Raw genomic sequence first — 21788 nt, 5'->3', positions numbered from 1 at the left:
GACAGCTGTAACTTACCAGTAATGGCTTTAAGAGCTTCGCTAGCTGCTTCTCGAGCATGGAACAATAAACCCTGTTTTTTCAATTTCCATACGCAAGTCAAGGGGTAGTTAAAATGATTTACGAGATTGTCAAGACTTTCACTGTAATGCATGCTTTAGATGTGCATTTTCATGAGCAAAACCCCCAGTAAATCAAGAAACCCTCTCAAATATAAATAGGAATCTCACGATGCAGTTATAGTACCATAATTTGATAGATAAAATAGCATTAAAGCTTGAGCTTTCATTTTCAGATCCTAAGATTGGTGTACTAGAAAATATTTAGGATAAAATATTCTGGCTGTTGCTAAAAGAACCTGCTGTCTAACTGACATGGCTGGAAGATACATTACAGAATGCAGGAAGCAGTAATAGCAGACTGGTAATTTGCATTGTACTAGGCATAGAACAAATTTTCAAGGCCTCACACAAATTAACTTCCATAGAAATCCATGTTGGGCATCGAAGCTAAAGATATCACAGGTATTAAAACTGCTTTATGTAATAACTTAAGACTAGAATCAAGCTTGTGTTCAATGTGAGCATACAATTCTCCTAGGACATTTAGTGATAGCATCATATTTCCTTCTCCACATTCTGCTTTATCCCCGAGAAGGATAAAAATGTCAGACTGTTCTATGTTTGAGAAGATATACCTATTTCTCCAGCAAGCTTACAATTTTTCCATTAGGTAAAGACAAGAGAGGAATGGGTCTAAGCTTCAGTGTTCCGAAGGAATAGCAGACAGATTTTTCCTGGCCCTGTCAACACGCTCCTGTCACACATCACCGGCAAACACTAAGGGCTGAACTGTTTGTACTCAGGTCTGCTAGAAATTTCCCTGCTTTAATAGTGATAATAAACTTTTGCTGGTCTACAATGGCCAGAATACTCCAGGCTGCCCCAGAGCATTCTGGCCTCAAAGCTGCCCCAAATTCCCTATTACCTGTGCACTCCAGTGCAATGCTGGTGAAGAGCTGTCTGGCATCACTCCAGAGTGCTTGAGGTTTTCCTGTAAGACCCAGAGCTAAGGACAGGGTTTTAAAAAATAGCTTTAAAGAGGGATGGCCAGAATCTGGTATAGAACTGGTTTGCCCATGTGAAGACAGCCTGCACTCAAATCAGGGCTTTGCCTGCATCATTGGACAGGTCGCAGGGCAAGGAGAAAACTGGTTTAATGGCAAGTGTAGACTAGACCTCAGATTATCCTTCACTAAACCTAGAAAGAAAGAAAGCTTAAGAGCCCACATGGCCTCAAAGAGGTACTCAAGGAATTCAAAATTGTCACTCATTATTATAGCAGCTAAATGAAACATTATAAACTCATTCTATATACCGATATACTCAACTAAGTCAAAAATTTATGCCCCAAAATGGACTCCAAAATAATGGGTCAAATTATATATGAGCAATACGTTAATACTGGCTTATAAAGGTCCTAAAAGAAGTGCCCACCTTCTTTGTAGCCAGGTATCTTTAAACAGCTCCATTTGAGTCCCATGCTCTCTCCCCCGGGTGTGTGTGTGTGTGTGTGTGTGTGTGTGTGTGGGTTATCCATCTGCCTTCCCTTAGCCAGAGCTAACAAACAGCTGCTGAGAGAGAGAGAGAGTATGCCCAGTTTTGTACCTGTTTTGCAAGCCATGAGCCCTTGGAAATGCTTTTGTTAAAGGGAAGAGAAATAGAGGTTTCTATCCCATTTTACAAGCCATGAATCTTGGAAATGCTTAGTAAAGGGGAAAGAGAGAGATTTCTACCGTCTTTGCAAGCCTGGGTCTTGGAAATGTTTTTGGTAAAGGGAGGGGGAGAGAGAGAGGATTTCTACTCTGTTTTGCAAGCCATGATCCTTAGAAATGCTTTTGGTAAAGGGAAGCGAGAGAAAGGTTTTCTATCCCATTGTGCAAGCCATGAGCCTTGAAAATGCTTTTGGTAAAGGGAAGAGAGGGAGAGATTTCTACCCCTCTTTGCAGCCATGAGCCTGGAAATGCTTTTGGTAAAGGAGAGAAGGAGGAGGTTTTACCCTGTTTGCAAGCCATGATTCTTGGAATGCTTTTGGTAAAGGGAACGGAGAGAAAGGTTTTCTCCGTGGAAATGCTTTTGGTAAAGGGAAGAGAGGGAGAGATTTCGACCCCCTCTTTGCAAGCCATGAGCCTTGGAAAATGATGCTGTTTGGTAAAAGGAAGAGAAGGAGAGGTTTCTACCCCATTTTGCAAGCCATAAGACTTGGAAATGCTGGTGAGGGAGAGAGAGAGAGAGAGAGAGAGAGAGAGAGAGAGAGTGTGTGTAGGCTTGTTTTCCCATTTTCCATGCTGAGACTGTGACCCTTGGGAGAAGTCCAGAGAGGGAGAAGGGGAGTGGTGCTTTGTTTCCCCAATTAGATCTTTTCTAACATGCCCCAGTGTTTGACCCCCAACTTATCCACAGGTCGTATCAAAATCCATGATTTTGGACCCAAAAACTGCCCTCGACATATACATGAGGTTGACTTATACACAAGTATATATGGTAGTTTTGCCCATATTTATCACTGTCAAAAGTTGGATGCTAAAATTAAAATCAAATATATATTTGAAACAATAAAACAATGACTATATTAGATGTGATACTCTAAAGCAGTGGTTCCCAACCTGTGGGTTGGGACCCCTTTGGGGGTCGAATGACCCTTTCACAGGGGTCACTTAAGACTATTGGAAAACAGATATTTGCATTTAGCAATGAAAATAATGTTATGGTTGGGGGTCACCACAACATGAGAAACTGTATTAAAGGGTCACGGCATTAGGAAGGTTGGGAACCACTGCTCTAAAGCTACAAGCCTATATTCGCCTACTTGAGAATGGGTCCAATTATAAACTTTGGGTTTTTTTGTTTGTTTGTTTGTTTTTGATAAGATATGTACAGGGATGTGTACAGTACTATGTCAATTTGGATTTTATGGAAGGGGATATTGTACACAAAGTCCATGTTACTGACAATGAATTTTACTAATACAAAATTACTCTATTTATTCAATTTACCTTTTCTTCCTTGCTGATGGTACTATAGCGTGCAATTCTTTCCATTCGACTGACGTACACTGCGCAGTCTCTCTCAATCTCTCTTAATTCTTCAAGGGAGAAAATTACAGAAATCCGAGGAACAGGAATATCAGACCAACATATATAGTGCTGAAAAAGTAAAAATAAATACAGAAGACATGGGGAAAGTCTTGTTCTATTTTTGTTTTGTACGTCTGCTTATGTTGTTTTAAAGCCCACTGTCATAGTACCTACCCTGGGACAACACAACTTTAACAAGTTTATGGTTTTTCCACAAATGTAGACATCATTAGCAATATGTTTCAGGAACACAGGGACACAGTCTTCTACTTCTTTTGAAATCAAAACGTATCCATGGGTCCAGTAACGTTTGTCTAGAGATCCAAAGGAAATATAAAATATCATGCCACATTCAGGATTCTTGAGCGCAATTAATTTTTTAAGGAATTATTATCTTTTCTTCACACAGACAAGCCAACTTCCTCTGATGTTTCTTCTGTTGTACGAATAACATACATCCCCAAATAGACTTGCCAAATTTAGTAGGTGGGAAAAACATTTATGTGCTTATAAGTAGAGCATAAGTAATGTTTTACGTATCCATAGAAAGCTATGAGTATTATGACTGCCATGAGGAATGTGATCATGAAAATGGCATTGGAACCCACTAGAATCTGTAATACTATTATCAAAATATTTTTGAGCCCTGCTGATTCTGTCCTCTGTGCAATTCCAGTATTGGTAGCATTTAAAAAGTTTTCCGCAGGTCAAAATACTCCAGGCTGCTCCCAGAGGATTCTGGCCCTGAAACTGTCTCAAATTTCCCTCAATACCTCTGCATTCCAGAGTGATATTGAACAGTGGTCTACACACATGTCCCACTGTGCCACCACTTTTGCCAATTGCTCTCTCTGAGGTTGAAAACAAGGCAATCAGCAGCAATCACATGGCTGGGTGCCTTGTTGTGACGTTAGAGGGAGTGAATCATGCCAAGAGTGGCGGTACTGAGAGGTACAGTGGGACACCTGTGTAAACAGCCAAATCCAGAGCAAACATGGGGTTTTTTTTTAATTGTTTAAGGCAGGGATGGCCTGGATTCAATGTAGAAATGGCTGCTTATCATGAAGACAGTCTTGACAGACCAGTGATTCAGGGCTTTGGCCCTGCATTGTGAAAATAGGGCAATGTGAGGGTGGGGGGGAACTAATGTAAATGGCTTGTGTAGACATGTCCTTTGTTTGGCTTTCTTCTTATGGTCTATTATGTATTTATGTGTTGTATCTTTCTATGATTTTATACAGCCCCCCCCTCCAAAGACCTTTGTGAGCATTTGCAGGCCAAAACGTGTTGGCCTTTTTTGTCAACCAGTCAATCAATCAAATCAGCCATCAATTGGACATCTTGAGATGTTTGACTGGTTTCTTCTGCTTGTTATTGTCTAGTCATAAATCAGTGACTGCCAGAATATATACAGTTATACAATAGAGTCAAACACAGACAGATACAGATATACTCATAAAAAGCAAAAAATGGCAGGGGAGAGGAATCTAAATATCAACTATAAAAGGAAGCACAGAATAATGAAATAATATTGAGCCAAGTTGCAAACTGAGGATTCAACCACTAAGAAAAAACTTTAAGGATCTGCCTTATATTAAAACAAAAATGTTAAAGCTCAACAACACCAATCACCTACTGTTACCCTGCACTGTGAAAAACCTTTTTCTTATACCAATTAAATAATTCCCCCACTGGCTTATTTCCTGGGCATACAAAACCAATAAGCCACAGCAGCATCCTACCTTTGTCATGGATACAGTACAACTTCCTTTATTATAAAATGACTAAAGTAACACTGCTGGTGTCTCAGACCCTAACACACTAAATACTCTTCTAACTGCAGAGCAAAAACCTTTTGGACTATGGTCCTGCTGCATCATATTTAGTCCTATAGCCATGACAGAAGTAGAAAGCTGCTGTGCCTTTTTGGTTTTGTATTTTCTCAGTGGATGAATCCTCAGCTTGCCACTTGTCACAATTTTATTCCATTATATATCACCTCATTGAAAGAATCTGACAGGAATTCAAAAGCCAACATACCTCTAAAGCTGAGATAATCCTCATTCACCTGAATCATAAATTCACCATACACGTCTCTGAATACACCACTGTATACCCAATCATGTATAAATCTAAAATACAGAACAGTGAATTACCACATTTTAAGAAGGTATGTCATGCCCCTATTAAAAAAAAGTTACTATTGCTGCATTCGCACAGCAGAAATAACCCAGTTTGACACTATTTATATTAACCAAGTTTGACACCATGGGACTTAATCAGTCCTATGGAATTCTGCCAATTGTAGCTTTGTGAGATATTTAGCCTTTTCTGTCAGAGAGCTCTGATGCCACAACAAACTACAAATCCCAGGATTCCACAGCATTGACCCAGGGCAGTTAAAGTGGTATCAAACTGATTATTTCTGCAGTGCAGGTGCAGCCTCTGTCTCAACAGAAAATAAATCATGCTAGAATGCTACCACTAAAATGACTATTATGGTACGGGAACAACTGTCAAGTTCTCTGGGCCTCATGTTCTCCCTGTATGTAATCCTAAGAGTTTTCTAAAAGAGTCTCTTTCTAATTTTTATACAAAAACTGCAATTCATTAACCATAATAATATTGTATTTCAAGGTTTAGTTGCATTTCAACAGTCTAAAGTAAGGATCTCTGCATTCTCAAAGTCCAACTGATTCTGTGAATGCCACTTATGGGAAAAATCTATTAAATATTCTTTGTCACCACAGAAGCACATAATTTAAACCCGAGGCACATACCTTGTGTATGGTTCACAGCTTGTTTTTAGTAGTGACAAAAGAACTGGGTAATGTTCATTGCTGCAGTTATTAAGGGCCTCTTGGTATAGATACGAAAGAAGTTTCACTCCCTGAAACAGATATAAGGCACTCTTTGTAAGGGAAATCACAACACGTATACTTTTGTTCAGAGTCACTTGTTCAGTTGTATCAGACAATTTTATCTTTACTGGCAAGAAGCTGTGAAAACCTGCTCCAATGGTTGAGCACAGCTTGCTTTCAGAGATTCCTATTTACTGACACCTCATGAGGAGCACCAAGAAGAAAAGAAATTATGTTAATCAGGATACCAATGATGTTTCTTTTATAAGGAATAATTGCTCATTTATACTATCTGGGCATAGCATTTTAAATACTGATCAGCAAATACACATAAGGTGAACTGACTGTGGAAATCACTTTATTAAGTACAAACGCATACAGAGTGGATATTTCCAAAGCACTTTGAAACAGCATGATCACCCCACTCTGTGATTTCAGGAGAGAAGCAAAATCATATACTCACAGTTGGAAACAATGCATCGGCATTACCACCAATTCCCACTGAAGTCACTCCTATGCCACAGAGTTCAGCTAAATACCTAAAGAACAGAAAGACATACAGCACATAAGAGAAGTCTTACTAGACCATTTGTGCCAGAATTCTATGTCATCTGCTAATCAAATCCCCTGGGATACTCACAAACATGATGACATGATGCAACATCTAGCTATTTTATTATCTAGCTATGGCAGCTGGTATTCGGAAATATAGCAAGGAGTGTATCCTAAACTGAATTAATGATAAGGTTCTGCTTAGCTCTCATGGCTATTAACTGCAAATAGAAATATCATCTCAATCTAGACCAACATGACAGCCAGTATAGTGCAGTGGTTAAAGTGCTGGACTAGGACTGTGGAGATCCGAGTTGAAACTCGCACTCAGTCATAAGCAAACTGAGTGACCTTTGGACAGGCACACTCTCTCAGCACCATCTACCTCACAGGGTTGCTGTGGGAATAAAAATTGGAAGAAGCTGGCTGGAGAAAAGGCAGGATAGAATCTCCTTTAGAAAATTCAATGCTTTAAAAACATCACCTAAGCCAGCAGTCATCACATTTCCTATGGTATCTTAAAAAAAAATTAATCAGATACTATGTGAAAAACAAGTTAGCTAAATCAGATACTGTGTTAAAAACTAGTTAGTTTTGCCTATGTGAACATTTTTCGCATTAGTGTAACAGGGTAACCAAAAAGAAGAGGGGAAATCTTCTTGTGCCATTTACAATCATGCAAGAACTCTACAGCCAGTTTGTCCAATTGCCCAGTAATCTTGTTTTTAATCCCAGTAGCTAACATAAGCTCACATATCAAATCAGCCACTTAAGGAAATTTATTTGGCTTCTAGTAGCCCAACCAAATGTATGCTGGAAAGAATGAATACCATTAAATATTTAACAGAATCATTTTGGTATTATTTTTCTTGGCGAAAACTAAGAAACAGAGATGCTCCATTCTTTAAGTATACATAGCATTTTTTTCCATTTTGCATGTAACATCTGTGATATGTAAATATACACAGAGATTATTACACTTAAGATGTCTATACTTCATAGAAACTATACTTGGAAGCTATTATGGCTAGGTGCTAGCAACTTTGCTATGGACCTTATTATTGAGGGAATATTAAAAAGAGATTTATGATGAAATAATGTAAATGCAAAAAATGTACATATGGTAAGGTAATGGTGCATATTCATACATCTGACTAGTACTAGTTGTACAAGCTTCATATTTAGGGAACTGTTACTACCACACTGCAGTAACTTTAGTGCTAAGCTCTCATACATGTGAATCCTCACTTTGTACAATAAAATATACTTCTACAGCTTGACAATCATTTAGGTCTTTCAAAGAAAAAAGTAACCTCACTCCATCCCTGCTGCCTCAGAACCCCTACGTCAACCTTTTTCATAGGAAACATGTATCTTTAATCATAATAATATATTAGAATGTTATATTTTATTTAGGAGTACATTGTTGCAAGTGACCAAAAATAAATGTCCTCCTGTGGGTTATCTTGTATGAATAGCAACTATAAAAACAATGGTTTTATATGAAGCAGCAATACGAAATAAGCCAATTTAACCTAGCACTGGGTCAAAGCAGTACTTACAGGTTTATAGGCTTGCTGTATTCAATAAGGCTAAACAACCACGGTTTTGTTGCTGAAATGCAGATGGAACATCTTTGATTCCTTTGTGTTTGCAATCAATGAGATGAAATTTCAAGACTTCATTTACACTGTATTTTAATAGTGCAACATTACCTTAGCTGGCGTCCTAGTTTCCTGAAGAGAAAGCTGATAGTCAGAAGAGTTAACGTGGGAGGAGTTGACAAAACACATGCTCGATAATACTGAAGGTACTTCCTTAGCCCACTTGTGAATGCCTGTGAATGTGAATGTGAGCAGGAGACAAAAAATTCTATTAAAACTGTTTACATACAGTACCTGTTGAAAAATATGTTACAGGAAGGAATAGTGTGGGGCGCACTATTCTAATTTAATTTCTTTCAGAGTGTATTGCTCCATTCAAACCTGTACACCTTATTTGCAACTACCTAGTAATCTTGTTGAATGGAGTTACTACAGTTCAGTAGTACAACACATGTTTTGCACAGATTAAATCTCGAGGTTTCAAGCCACACACAAAGACCAGGCAGCAAATGATGAGAAATACTTGTGTCCAAGTGAGAGAACACCAGACTTCCCACCATCTTCAGCCAGCAATGACAACCCATCTGGATGTCACCAAGCAGAGGAAGGCTAGAATAAACAACATGGGCTGGACTATCCAACTTGGTATCAGTCAGGTTCTAGGCATCTCCTGCATCTTTTGTGGAGATACATGGGTTTCACCTATATGCACACAACTTTTCAACAAGCTTACCATCCCCCACCTAGCTCTTCTGAGGAACTGTCGCTGCTGCCACACTGCAGAATTAATACAACTTGACACCACTTTAACTGCAATGACTCCATCCTATGGGATCCTGGGACTTGTAGTTTGCTGTGGCACCAGAGCTGGCAGAGAAGGCTAAATATCTCACAAAACTATAAATCCCGCAATCCTACAGTGTTGAGCCATGGCAGTTAAAGTGATGCCAAACTGCATTAATTCTGCAGTGTAGCTGCAGCATGAGCCTCAAAGCACCTGACAACCACATCTTCAACCTACTCAGCCTACCACTTTCTGTCCATTGAACAATTCAAGTTCATCACCCTTTCTGTTTGGACAAATGCAGTAATTACCTCCACTTGCTCTCACAGCCTTCTTATTAAGTCCCCCCATGCCAAACTAAAATAATTTGCTTTGGGAAAATGTATTGTAGTTTTAATGATTCCATTTTTCATTTCTGTCCCACCAGCATATGTTCCCAGCAATTTTTCTTTACCTCATTATCATAAACTCTCTTTGAAATACACCACAGTTACTGTCTGTAGCCTAAGATGGTATTTAAACTTTCATGACCCAAATCTAACACTGATTCCATTATGCTACATTAGCATTCATATAATTATATGGCTTCTAGGTAGTTGTACAGCAATTTTTATTTAAAGAGGTACTAACTCCCCAGTTTATGTGAAAGAGTTTGAGCTATATGCTGAACTCAATCAGCAGAGGCATTCAATTCATTTCTTTACCCCTGTAGCTTTGCTGTGTCATGCTACAGAACCCAGCAGAATAGTACAGGAGGTAGAATAAATTGTTCAGTTGTATTCAAACTCCTTCCATGAACAGAAGGGCATCAGAAATTCCAACCAACAGACATTGGTTAAGACAAGACTGTAACAGCTCATTCAACCAGGTTAGTGATATGAAGACTACAGGCATGCTACCTGAAACACAAGTCCTTTCCTGTATGAAGAGTCCAAGACAGGTTGGATAGAGAAGCGGCTCAGGCGTGTGTAATATGTTCCGTATTCAGCAATTTCTGACAGAAGGCAGTTCATGCTTTCAGGTGATGTTCCAGATACATATATGCCCTGCTTGACCACAAATTTCTGAGCAGCCTACAAGATTGTAGCAAAGATGAAAATCATCCATTAAAATGCAGACCACATAAAATACTTACAAAATAAGGACACAAGTCACCATCACTATGATTCTGAACAATTTCAAAGTAACTATTTGATTGAGTGGTGAGGAAGCTTTGTAAGTCTACTTTGTGAAAATAAGCATTCAAGTAACAATTAAAGCAAAATCAAATGAGAGTGATTTTTAGAAGGATGAACATACACACAAGCAAGCATAGTAAATCTTTAAGGAAAATTAAAGCAATATGAAAATCTACATGGAAAGCTTTAAATTAATATTTATACTAGTAATGAAATGTACACATAATTCATTCTATGGATAAATCAGTATTTCTGGCAATCTTATTGGATGACTTTTTATATATTTTCCCACAATACAAGACCCTGGAGTAGCACAATCATTACATGATTCTAAAGTAATTCTATGAGGTTTTCTATCTACTTCTTTAAATATTGTCCCAGTCCAGTTGTATCTGTGAACTCTTTTTAAACAGTACACTTGCCTGCAAAATTTGGGAACATGTATCATCTCTGCAAAGAGATCTATACTCCTTACATCATTTTTGTCACACAACAGAAGCGTAGACTGCAGGACTACAGAAATGTAGTTGCTACTTACAAAGGATTCTTCATACCTGATTAAATGGGAATGAATTAGAAATCACCCCAATAAGGACATTGAGAACATCCTTAACAATTTCTGATTCTTTTATTAGCACACGCTGCGGAAGCTGGAGTTTGTTACTGCTGAAAAGTTGCAATTCTGCTTCTCGAAGTCTGCAAAATTTGTCAAAAGCTTCTCTACCAGCCTCAGAAAGGTATGGTTCTTCTTTCTTTCCTGGTGGACTGTGTCAGAAACCCAAAACAAAACAAATGCAATAATGAGAGCTATAAAACAGAACTAAGGAACATGGAGGCATGGGAATATTTTTACCCAGGAACACAATCACAGATTACAATTATGAATTTGGTCTTCTGTATTTCAACTTCAGAGTTTAGCTACAAACCAAATACCTGCTGTGTTAAAAGGGGGATATAGACTGTAAACGAACTTTCTCCAACCTAGTACCCTTTTATTTATTATGATACTGTTTTCTATTTTAACTTTTATGTTACTGAGAGCTGGACAGTGGGACTATGTTTCAGTTCAAAGCTAATTCTTGTAAGTCGCCCAAAGCACTGGCTACCACACATGGCAGGGTTTTCTTGATGGTGGCATCCTACTTATGGAACTCGCTTCTGTTATCGTCTTTAACTGCTAAGCCACTGCATCCTGTACCACCTTATAGTAGTCAAAGTGTGGTTATCCAGATATCACTAGACTACAATCTACAGCTGAAGAAGGTTAGGAGCCAATAATATCTGGAAGGCCACACTCTGTCCACATCTACTGTATAGGATGCATCTCCAGAGATTTCCTTCCACAATAAAAAAGGGTGGAGAACTCAAAGTGAAGGTGTGTGTGCATATTTTTGAATCTTAATTTGTATTTAGCTGCCATTCTCAAGTCCCAGGGTTTTTGGGGTGTTTTGTTGTTGTTGTTAGAAATTCCAGGACTTATCTGGGAAATCATTTTCAAACTAAACACTTTCAAATCCAAAGATCCAGGAATATACTGATTAGGCAGCTTTCTGTGAAAACACCTTATTACAAAAGGTTCTGAAGCTGAAAACCTGAAACATACCATCCAATCCTTTCCCAGCATCTTCGCTTACTAGGTCCATAGGTAAGAACTGCTTCCCAGATGTCAATATCTGGTGTCACACTGGGTTCTGACTGCGAGTCAGGAGTGAGATTGGATGCTGACTGGAATCCTTCATCCTCTGAAGGATCAATACTTTGGGGAACCTATAAACATAAAGGGAACACATCATTCACATCTGTAAAACCAAGTAACTGTAATTCTTTCTCTGTCTTCTAGCAGCAGGTTTTTCCAACCCATTTCAGGAAGAGCCAGCTTTATATGTTGCATCCTAGCAATGTTCACTTGCCTTCTCAGGTTGTTCAGGATACAAAATAATATCTCATGCAATATTGTATTTTTTGTTTACAGTCTGGTTGTTCAAGGTTAGCTTTTTAAAAATAATTTTAAAAAACCACCTTTCACTTTTCCATACCTATTTCAGAGCACATATTGCCCTATTTTAACAAGTCATCTGCTAAACTAACTCTTAACTTGAGATTTTCTTCAGCAATTGCAGGCAAGGCATAGGAGAACTAAGGCCTGTTACAGACTGCCAAAATAAAGCTGCTTCGGGTCTCTTTGGAGGTATGCTATTTAAATGATACATGGGTCCTAAGAGTCCGGAGGTCGCACCAAAACTACACTCCATTCCTAAGCATCGGAGTGCAGCTTTTGGTGCAGCTTCCATATTCTTAGGATGCATGCATCATTTAAATAGCATACCTCCAAAGAGACCCGAAGCAGCTTTATTTAGGCAGTCTGTAACAGGCCTAAAAGACACATAAGTAATCGACATTCCCCAGCACTGAGCATGAGTGAGGATAGGTTCAATTTTGTTTGGCCATGCAATGCTGCACAAAGGAATACGCAAACTATAGAACAAAGACATTTAAAACAGAGGAACTCAAAATAGACATTTTGTTCATTAAAATCTCACTGACATCAATGTGACTTGCTAATAAGGAACTCAAACTGAATTTAATACAGCTATCACATAGGCTGAGTCTCTCTTATCCAGAACTGTGAAATCAGAAATACTCCAAAATCCAACACATTTTTCATGGGTGGCTGAGACAGTGACACCTTTGCTTTCTGATGGTTCAGTGTACACAAACTTTGTTTCATGTACAAAATTATTAAAAATATTGTATAACATTATCTTCAGGGGATGTGCATAAGGTGTAAATGAAACAAAAATGAATTTGTGTTTAGATGCAGTTCCCATTTCCATGATATCTCATTATGTACATATAAAAAAATACAGCTATTCCAAAATCTTGGTGGGGTGGGGGAATTAAAAATCCCAAATTGGGACTTCTGGTATCAAGCATTTAGGATAAGGAAAATTCAAACCGTACTGTGTTTACTGAAGCATTTTAACAGGTATATATACAAACATCCATATACAAACTATAAATAAGGTAAATGCCACACAAAAGGTCCATACCTTAATTGCAAGTCCTGATAAATCTGCACTGTCAGGCACTGGTGGCAGGTCCAGCTTGATGTCCATGTCATATGTCCGACTGTGAACAAGAGCACCAAACAGGGAGACACGAGTTTCTCGTTCAAACCTATCACCCACAGCGCAATTTTGTGAAAAGAGTTCTACGGAAGGAAGACCTGTGCCAGGTGCTGCCTCCATCACCTGCAAAGTCTTTTGAACTGTATCATTTAAATGATGCTCCTCATTTGCAATAAATGCTTGTATGTCTGCTTCAAACACACTTACATCATAATAATCGTAGCCTTGGTATTTAACATTTCTCCCGACATATTTGTTGTTCAGAAAATAATCCTTTTTGAGTGGTGAACACTGAGGGGGCCCAGTTCCTGCAAGCTGTACCAGAAGATCCAGAACAGAAGTGATTTCAGTAAAGGGTAGACAGGTAGACTTTTCCAACTCATCTACAAGCTCCTCCAGTCTGTCGGCTTCTGGGCCCATTCCAGCAACTCTCAAGTTGAAAGATAGCATTAAAACTTTGTTTTTCACCGGTAGTTTAGGGGTGTTTGATTGTATTTTCCGGCCCTCCTCCAGGAAAAGGTTGGCAAATAAAGCATTATATGCTATCTTCTTGAGACTTTTGTTTGACCCTTTTTTGCCACTTTTTCCTCTACCCAAATGGACTGTCTTTGGCAAGCCTGAGGCATGGGCCTCACACAGGTCACTAAACAGTTTTGTAATACTCTCCATGGCAGCATCAATTACTGAGGGTCCACTGTTAATGTGAATCTTGCACTAAGAACTGGATAGGGATCCACTGTTGTGTCTGGAAAAGTGAAAGAAATGTTATTAATAACCATCTCCTGTTATGGGTTTCCATTCTTTCATTACTTCCGTCTTCTTATAGACTCTATATTAAAGACTATTTTTTAAAAAACTAGAGTTTAAGGAAACCCTCAAGAAACATCACATGTGATCCTACTGAGAATCCCACAGTCCAAGGGAAGAGCTGTTCACATCCTACTCTTTGAACAGCTTGCCAGACCAAAACTTGTGACTATTAGGCTCACAGTTCTGGAGACCAGAGTTTGATTCTCCACTCAGCCATGAAACCAACTAGGTGATGTTGGGCAAGTTATATATCTCAGCCTCAGAAGAAGCCTGGCAAGAAAGCCCCACGATAAATTTGCCTTAGGGTCACCATAAGTCGGAAATGACTTGAAAGCAAACAACAACAATTAGGCACACATCTAAGATATGTTTACCTGAGAGTAAAACCTAATTAATCATACAGGGATTCACTTCCAATAAAATATGCATGCTACTGGGATCACCAGCCACATACAGCACAATACTATCTCCATATAGACAATCAACAACTCTCTCAGGTTTCAAACATGAGCCTTCCCCAGCTCTATCTAGATGCATGAGGAATTAAAATCCAAAACCTGAAACTTTTACATACAACGAATGTGCCCAACCTATGAGGTACAACTCTCCCATATAAAGTACATATTACTTTTATATGTTTTATATATATCTTTAATGCTAATATACAAAGGTGTTTTGACAGTAATAAAAAAGAAATGGATGGATTGTATGCTTTGTTCTTGTTGCTGTTATGTACCTTCAGCTGCATCTACACTGCAAAGTTAATGTAAGTTGACACTGCTTTAGCTGCCATGGCTCCATTCTATGGAATTCGGGGGTTTGCAGTTGTGAGATATTTAGTCTTCTCTGTCAGAGAGCTCTGGTGCCAAAACAAATCCCAGGATTTCACAGGATGGAGCCATGGGCATCATGGCAAACACTGCATTAATTGTACAAAATAAAATAAGAGAGAGAGAGAGAGAAATCAAACAGAGTCAGAAGCTTTCTTTCACACCCAGGTCTCCCAGGCATATTTAACTCAACAAGGAGTACAATCCCCGGAAAGCAGTGGTTCCCGGAATATTTGGACTTCATTGTTGTTAACTGCCTTCAAGTTGGCCTCGACTCATAGCCACCCTGTGGATAAGACATTTCCAAAAAGCCCTGTCCTCCACTGCTCTGCCTAATAATAGTAATAATAATAATAATAATAATATTTATTAATATCCTGCCCCATCTGCACTCAGGCACTCGGGGTGGTGTACAGCATTAAAAATTTACATATCATATCCCCCAATCCTCCCTCCCTTAAAATAGAATTAAAACATGTTAAAAACCTATCAATAACAATGTAAACAATAAATAAAAACAAACAAACAACAATGGACAGGCAAACAGCAGCAGGATCGGTCCATTACTTTCTCTCTTTGGTGGCTGGGAGGCTATTCAGGAAAGGCCTGCCTAGGTCCTGCAGATTCAGGTCTATGGCCTCCGTGATTGAGTCTATCCTTCTGGTGTTCGGTCTTCCTCTCTTTCTACTCCCTTCCACTGTTCCTTATTGTCTTTTCTAATGAGTCATGTCTTCTCCTGATGTGGCCAAAATACAACAGCCTCAGTTTCATCATCTTGGCTTCTAGGAAGAGATCAGGTTTGATCTATTCTAGGAACCATTTGTTTGTCTCTTCGGCAGTATTCTTAGCACTCTTCTCCAGCACCACATCTCAAATGAATTGATTTTCTTCCTATCTGCTTTCTTCACTGTCCAGCTCTCATATCCATACATGGCGCTGGGGAATACAATGGCTTGTGTGATTCTAACGTTTGTGCTCAGTTGTGTATCTTTACAATTTAGGATCTCATCAAAGTCTTTCATGGCTGCCCTTCCCATTCCTAGTCTTCTTCTTATCACTTGGCTGCAGTCTCTGTCCTGATCAATGTTTGATGCTTGGTACGGGAAATCTTTATTTCGATTTCCTCATTATCTGGGTTGAATTTATGTAGATCCTCTCTGGTCATTATTTTTGTTTTCTTTATATCCGGCAAGAAACTTGCCTTTGCACTTTCTTCCTTGACCTTCCTTAGTAATTGTCCCAAGTCTCTGATGTTTTCTGCTAGTTGTATGACATCTCCCCCATATCTTAGATAGCTGGTGTTCCTTCCTCTTATTTGGACTTCATTTCGATTGGGACTTCAGCTCCTATCATTCCTGACTTCTGGCCAAGTTGGCTGGAATTTCTGGGAGCTGAAGTCCAAATAAAATGGAGAACCAGTGCTAGAGAGCAAGATGGGGATGGTTTCCTCTAGCAGCAGTTCCCAAACTCAGGTCTCCCTTGCGTTTTGGACTTCAATTCCCAGAATTCATGACTATTTGCCAATCTGACTGGGGTTTCTGGGACTCGAAGTCCAAGACACCTGGAGGATCAGAGTTTAGGCACGATCACTCTAAAAAACACACAAACATATCCTTCTTTTTAAAAATGGAGGCTTGTACTGGACTATCCCAAGATAGGATCAGGCCCAGTGTAATGGTCACAAGTCCTGTCCTTGGCAGATTTTTAATGGCGTGGGCAAAACAACGGAGGGTTGGAAGGCCCAGTTTCAAGGAGATTGCAGAAATAATCCGGTTTGACACCACTTTGACCCAAAACGCACTGCAGAAATAATCCATTTTGAGAATGCTTTAACTGCCCTGGCTCAATACTAGGGAATCCTTGGAACTGTAGCTTTGTGAGACATTTAGCCTTCTGTATCAGAGAGCTCTGGTGACACGATAAACTACAATTCCTAGGATTCCCTAGCACTGAGCCAGGGCAGTTAAAGCGGTGTCAACCTGGATTATTTCTGCAGTGTGTTTTGGACCTTTAACTGCCACTTCTCCATGCTGTGGGATACTGGGAATGGTGTTTTGTTGTGGCACCAGAGCGGAGCTTCCCAGAATTCCATAGCACTAAGCTGTTAAACAGCTTAGCAGTTAAACGACCAAAACACACTGCAGAAACAATCCAGTTTGACCCTGGCTCAATACTAGGGAATCCTGGGAACTGTAGCTCTTTAGCTTTTTCTGTCAGAGAGCTTTGGTGCCACAATAAACAAAAATTCCCAGGATTCCTTAGCAGTGAGCCATGGCAGTGAAAGGTCCAAAACAAAACACACTGCAGAAATAATCCAGTTTGATACAGCTTAAACTAGATTTGCTCACTGCTAAAGAATCCTGGTAAGTGTAGTTTTGGGAGACACTTAGCCTTCTGTCAGAGAAGAGAGCTCTGGTGCCACAATAAACTACAACTCCCATGATTCCCTAGCACTGGCTCAGGGCTGTCAGCCTGGATTATTCCTGCAGTGCGGATGCATGCAGCCTTTTCCTCCTGGCATATTATCCTGGTTCTCCCTCCAGAGGCTTTATGAAGTGAAGGCATGCATCACAACCCAGCTCTCCCTCTCTGAAAAGGCAGAGTCGATTCATTTCCTACTTACAGAAGGACGGCGCCATTTTGGAGGAGGAGCTGGGCAGCAGTCTAGGCCTGTGACGTCAAAGCAAACAAAATGGCCGCCCGTTCTGTTGCCTTCTGGGATTTTGTAGTCCAGTGAGGGCCCAGGGCTCCATCTGGCTGAACGGTCTAAACGCCCCTCCTTAAACTACAAGTCCCAGAATGCAACAGGGGGCAGCACCAGAGCAGTTAAAAGTGGAATAAGCAGCACTATAATGTGATATATATATAGGTTATTGATTATTGTAAACCCAGAATTTTAACCAGAAACCAGCAGGGAGACCAAGGAAAGGGAACATAGTTTATTTTCAGCTGCAGCATTGTTCCCAGAGGAAATCCATATTCCAAATTTCTGGGGCCTGGCTTCTAAAATGAACCTAATTTTTTATAGTATTTTGAACAAAGGAAACTACAAATCACATCTTCATTGGTTACACTAAACATTTACACCCCCTGTATATTCATTAGGTGTTCAAATGTTACATCTAACATATATCTGTATCTTTCATGGTACCACATTGTACTGCTCTGGCTGCCTCCTGTTGCATTCTGGGGTTTGTAGTCCAGTGCGGCCTAAGAGCTCTCTGGCTGAATGCTCTAAACGCCCCTCCTTAAACTACAAGTCTCAGAATGCAACAGGAGGCAGCCCAGAGCAGTTAAGAGTGGAATAGCAGCACCATAAGAGCATAGTGTGATAATCTACACGACTCTAGAGACTGTATTGCGGAAATAATCCGATTTGATGCCACTTTTAATTGCCATGGCTCAATGCTAAGGAATCCTGGGATTTGTGGTCTGTTTGCCCTGGTGCCACAACAAACTACGGTTCCCATAATTCCATAGCATCGAGTCATGGCAGTTAAGAGAGGTGTCAAACCAGATTATTTCTGCAGCATTGATGCAGCGCAGGGTGCGAATCCTGGCTCAGCCATGAAACCCACTTGGGCAAGGCACATTCTCTCAGCCTCAGAGCATGGCAATAAGACACACACCCCTCAAAAAAAGCTTGCCAAGAAAAAACTCTATGATAGACCCTCTTGCCTTAGGGTCTCCATACAAAGATGCACAACAACAACAAAGCTGTTTTTAAATGTATTTCTGGGTGCTGACCTTGAAGAAACATAATAAAAATATTGGTCCACACACAGTTCTTTCCCAAATTCAGGATTTGTTTTAATCAATTCAGTTGTTACTTATCTTTGATTAAGTCACAGCGAGATTCCTTTTATTGCTTTTGAACATATGTTTGTGTTTCATATCAGTGAATTAAAGTGTATTGAAAGCCTGTTAGAAGACTTGGACCCCGTTCTAACTCTTTGCAGGATAATTCTGGGCAGGATCATTTCATAGGATTTCAGCTGTTAGCTTTGGGTGCATCCACACTGTAGAAATAATACAGTTTGACACCACTTTGACTGTTACGGCTCCATCCCAGAATCATGGGATTTGTAGTTTCACCTGAACTCTGGTAGAGAAGGCTAAAGACATTGTAAAGTTACAAATCCTAGGCTTCCATAGGATGGAGCTACAGCACTTAAAATGATGTCAAGCTGCATTGTTTCTACAATGTAGATGCGTCCAGGCTGGCAGGCAAGAAGCAAAGCTGGAGGGAAAAGAAAGGAAGCAGCAGGAGATTAGTTCTATCCTAACACCACTCTTTATAATATCTTGCTCCTAAATGGTCAGTTATATTTTAAAAAGTTTGTTGAGTACGTCTGTCTAGAGCGGACAGTCATTTCTGACTTATGTCGAGCTTAAGGCGACCCTATCATGGGGTTTTCTTGGCAAGATCTGAGAGGCTGAGAGAGTGTGACTTGCCAAGTCATCCAGTGGATTCCTATGGCTAAACTCTGGTCTCCAAGGTCCTATGCTGAAACCACTACAGCATGCTGGCTCTCATAGCTGTTCCTCTCCCCTATTTTTTTCTTGATAATAGTAATAATAAAAATATGGAAAATTGGTAGGCTGAAAATGGAATGGGTCAATTGGACCTTGAGGTGCAAAATGAAAGAGTCACAGTGCTTGGCTAGAAGCTTTTGGTTTCTCTTTTGTGTAGCCGTGCTTTTTCAAGTAGCTTTTAAGCTCTTCAAGGCAGTGTTGCTCAAAGTGGTGGTCACTGGACTAGGAATGGTCCTCAGGCCACTGACCGCCAACCTTTGGAGAATTTCCAGGAAAGAAAGAAAGAGTTGCATCCAATAGGCACACATGTGCTGATCACAAAAATAATTGCCCATCCTGCACATCAGATAGAGTGAGAGCCTCTGCTGTAAGGGACAGATCACTGCCCAGGCGGCGCAGTGTTTAAATGCCTGTACTGCAGCCATTCACTCAAAACCACAAGGTTGCGAGTTCAAGACCACCAAAAGGGCCCAAGCTCAACTCAGGCTTGCATCCTTCCGAGATTGCTAAAATGAGTACCCAGACTGTTGGGGGCAAATTAGCTTACTTGCTAATTAGCTTACTTGCTGTTCACCGCTATGATCTTTGGAATAGCGGTATATAAATAAAACAAATTATTATTATTATTATTATTATTATTATTATTATTATCTTTTTTGCTATTTTTAAATAAACCTTTCTGTGATACTTTTATGTGGGTTTTTCAGGTTATAAAGTCATATTCTAGAAGAGTTTATTCCTGACCTTTTGCCAGAAGTTGTGGCTGGCATCTTCAGAGAATGCTGGCATGGAAGAGAGTGGGGTATACAGTCACCCCTCTGCGGACTTGAAATCTGTGGACTTGGAAATCTGTGGAGGGGCGACTGCCATTAACCTTAATGGGGTGTGCACCCATGGCACACATCCTGCATGCACGAACCCCATTAAAGCCTATGGGGCTTCAATATGTGTGAGGTTTGGAATTTGCAGCGGGATCCGGAATGGATCCCCCACGAGTTCCAAGGGGCAACTGTACATACAGTTGTTTGAGAGGAAGCAATTTACATTTTAATCTGTGTATTGTTCTGTTGTTAAATGGCAAGGCCTAAAGGTGTCTATTTAATTACGGTAATGATCCATTGTTTGCTGGAAACCTCTCCTGACCCTGGGTGGTTTTCACCTGCATTTGCTAGGTCTTGATTTTGGTGTTTTTCAGGACTGGTAGCCAAACTTTTACTTTAAGGGTTTCTTCTTTTGCGTTGAAGTTGTCCAGGTGTTTGTGGATTTCAATGGCTTCTTTGTGCATTCTGACCTGATAAGTTGTTGGCATGGTCCAGAATTTCAGTGTTTTCAAACAGCATTTTATGCCCAGGATGGTTTATAACGTATTCTGCTACTGCTGATTTTTCTGGCTGACTCAGTCTGCAGCGTCTCTCATGTTCCTTGATTCGTGTTTGAACACTGCATTTGGTGATCTCTATGTAAACTTGTCTGCAGCTGCATGGTATGTGGTAAACTCCTGCAGCCATGAGAAGGTCTCTCCTGTCCTTCACTGAGCGCAGCTTTTGCTGGATTTTCGTGGTCAGTTTGTAGGCATTTATTTGGACATTGCGTTTCCTCACCAGTTTTCCTATTCAGTCTGTGACTCCTTTGATGTATGATAAAAATACATTCACTTTGAGTGGTTGTTTATCTTCACTCCTATGGGTTTTCCTGGGTTTGGCAGCCCATCTGATGTCTGAGCTGGAATAACCTTTAGCCTGGAGAACCCAGTTTCAGTGCTTCAATTCATCTTCCAGGAAGTGGGGTTCACAAATCCTTTTTGCCCAGTCTACCAGTCTTTTTATTGTGCTTCTTTTTTATCCTGGGTGATGGTTTGGAGTTTTTGTGTAGGTATCTGTCTCTCTGTGTGTAGGTTTTCTGTATACTGAGTGGCCCAAACATTGGTTCAGTTTGCAGATGACCAGGACGTCCCAGAATGGCAATGAAAGTTGCTGCTCTATCAGATTGATGATGGTTCTTGATATGTCCAGAGAGGGTTTCAGCTAGGGTTGGTGGCATTTGTTGAATTTTTGATTTCTTTCTTTCAATGTGGTCCACCTTACCTTTTTCCATTTTTCTGTAGGTGAGGCTGTCAATTTTGTTGTCTTGGGTATTCATCTTTTGACTGATCGTGAGGTGGACTGATAGCAGCTCCTTGTCTTTGTTAGCCAGTTCTTTGCGTGTAGTGTGTATTCTTTCCCTAACAGTGCATGTTCCATTCGATTGTAGATACGGTATTTCTGAGCTTGTCAGGGGCAGAGTGGTTGTGTACAGCCACCTCCATTCCCAATGTATGGCTTTCATAAATATAGGATTTGGAGATAAAAGGTCCTCTGTAATTAGTATGATG

The 21788-nt window shown here is 40.0% G+C and overlaps 1 protein-coding gene across 1 annotated transcript in view; it reads right to left on the bottom strand.

Annotated features, from left to right (window-relative positions):
- TUBGCP6 (tubulin gamma complex associated protein 6) overlaps window positions 1-13954 on the bottom strand; it is a 28846-nt gene extending 14892 nt beyond the window's left edge. Inside the window, 12 exon segments of the mRNA XM_042466727.1 lie at window positions 12-82; window positions 281-296; window positions 3054-3203; window positions 3309-3448; window positions 5175-5266; window positions 5915-6024; window positions 6459-6534; window positions 8263-8384; window positions 9835-10008; window positions 10668-10878; window positions 11717-11880; window positions 13164-13954. Coding sequence (XP_042322661.1) covers window positions 12-82; window positions 281-296; window positions 3054-3203; window positions 3309-3448; window positions 5175-5266; window positions 5915-6024; window positions 6459-6534; window positions 8263-8384; window positions 9835-10008; window positions 10668-10878; window positions 11717-11880; window positions 13164-13910 — 2073 coding nt within the window. The 5' untranslated portion in view covers window positions 13911-13954.
- Between the last annotated feature and the right edge of the window lie 7834 nt (window positions 13955-21788).

This window comes from Sceloporus undulatus, chromosome 5, assembly GCF_019175285.1.
Source record: "Sceloporus undulatus isolate JIND9_A2432 ecotype Alabama chromosome 5, SceUnd_v1.1, whole genome shotgun sequence".
Taxonomy (NCBI): Eukaryota; Metazoa; Chordata; class Lepidosauria; order Squamata; family Phrynosomatidae; genus Sceloporus; species Sceloporus undulatus.
Note: the sequence above shows the minus strand (reverse complement) of the source record. Positions and strands in the feature narration are given on the sequence as shown.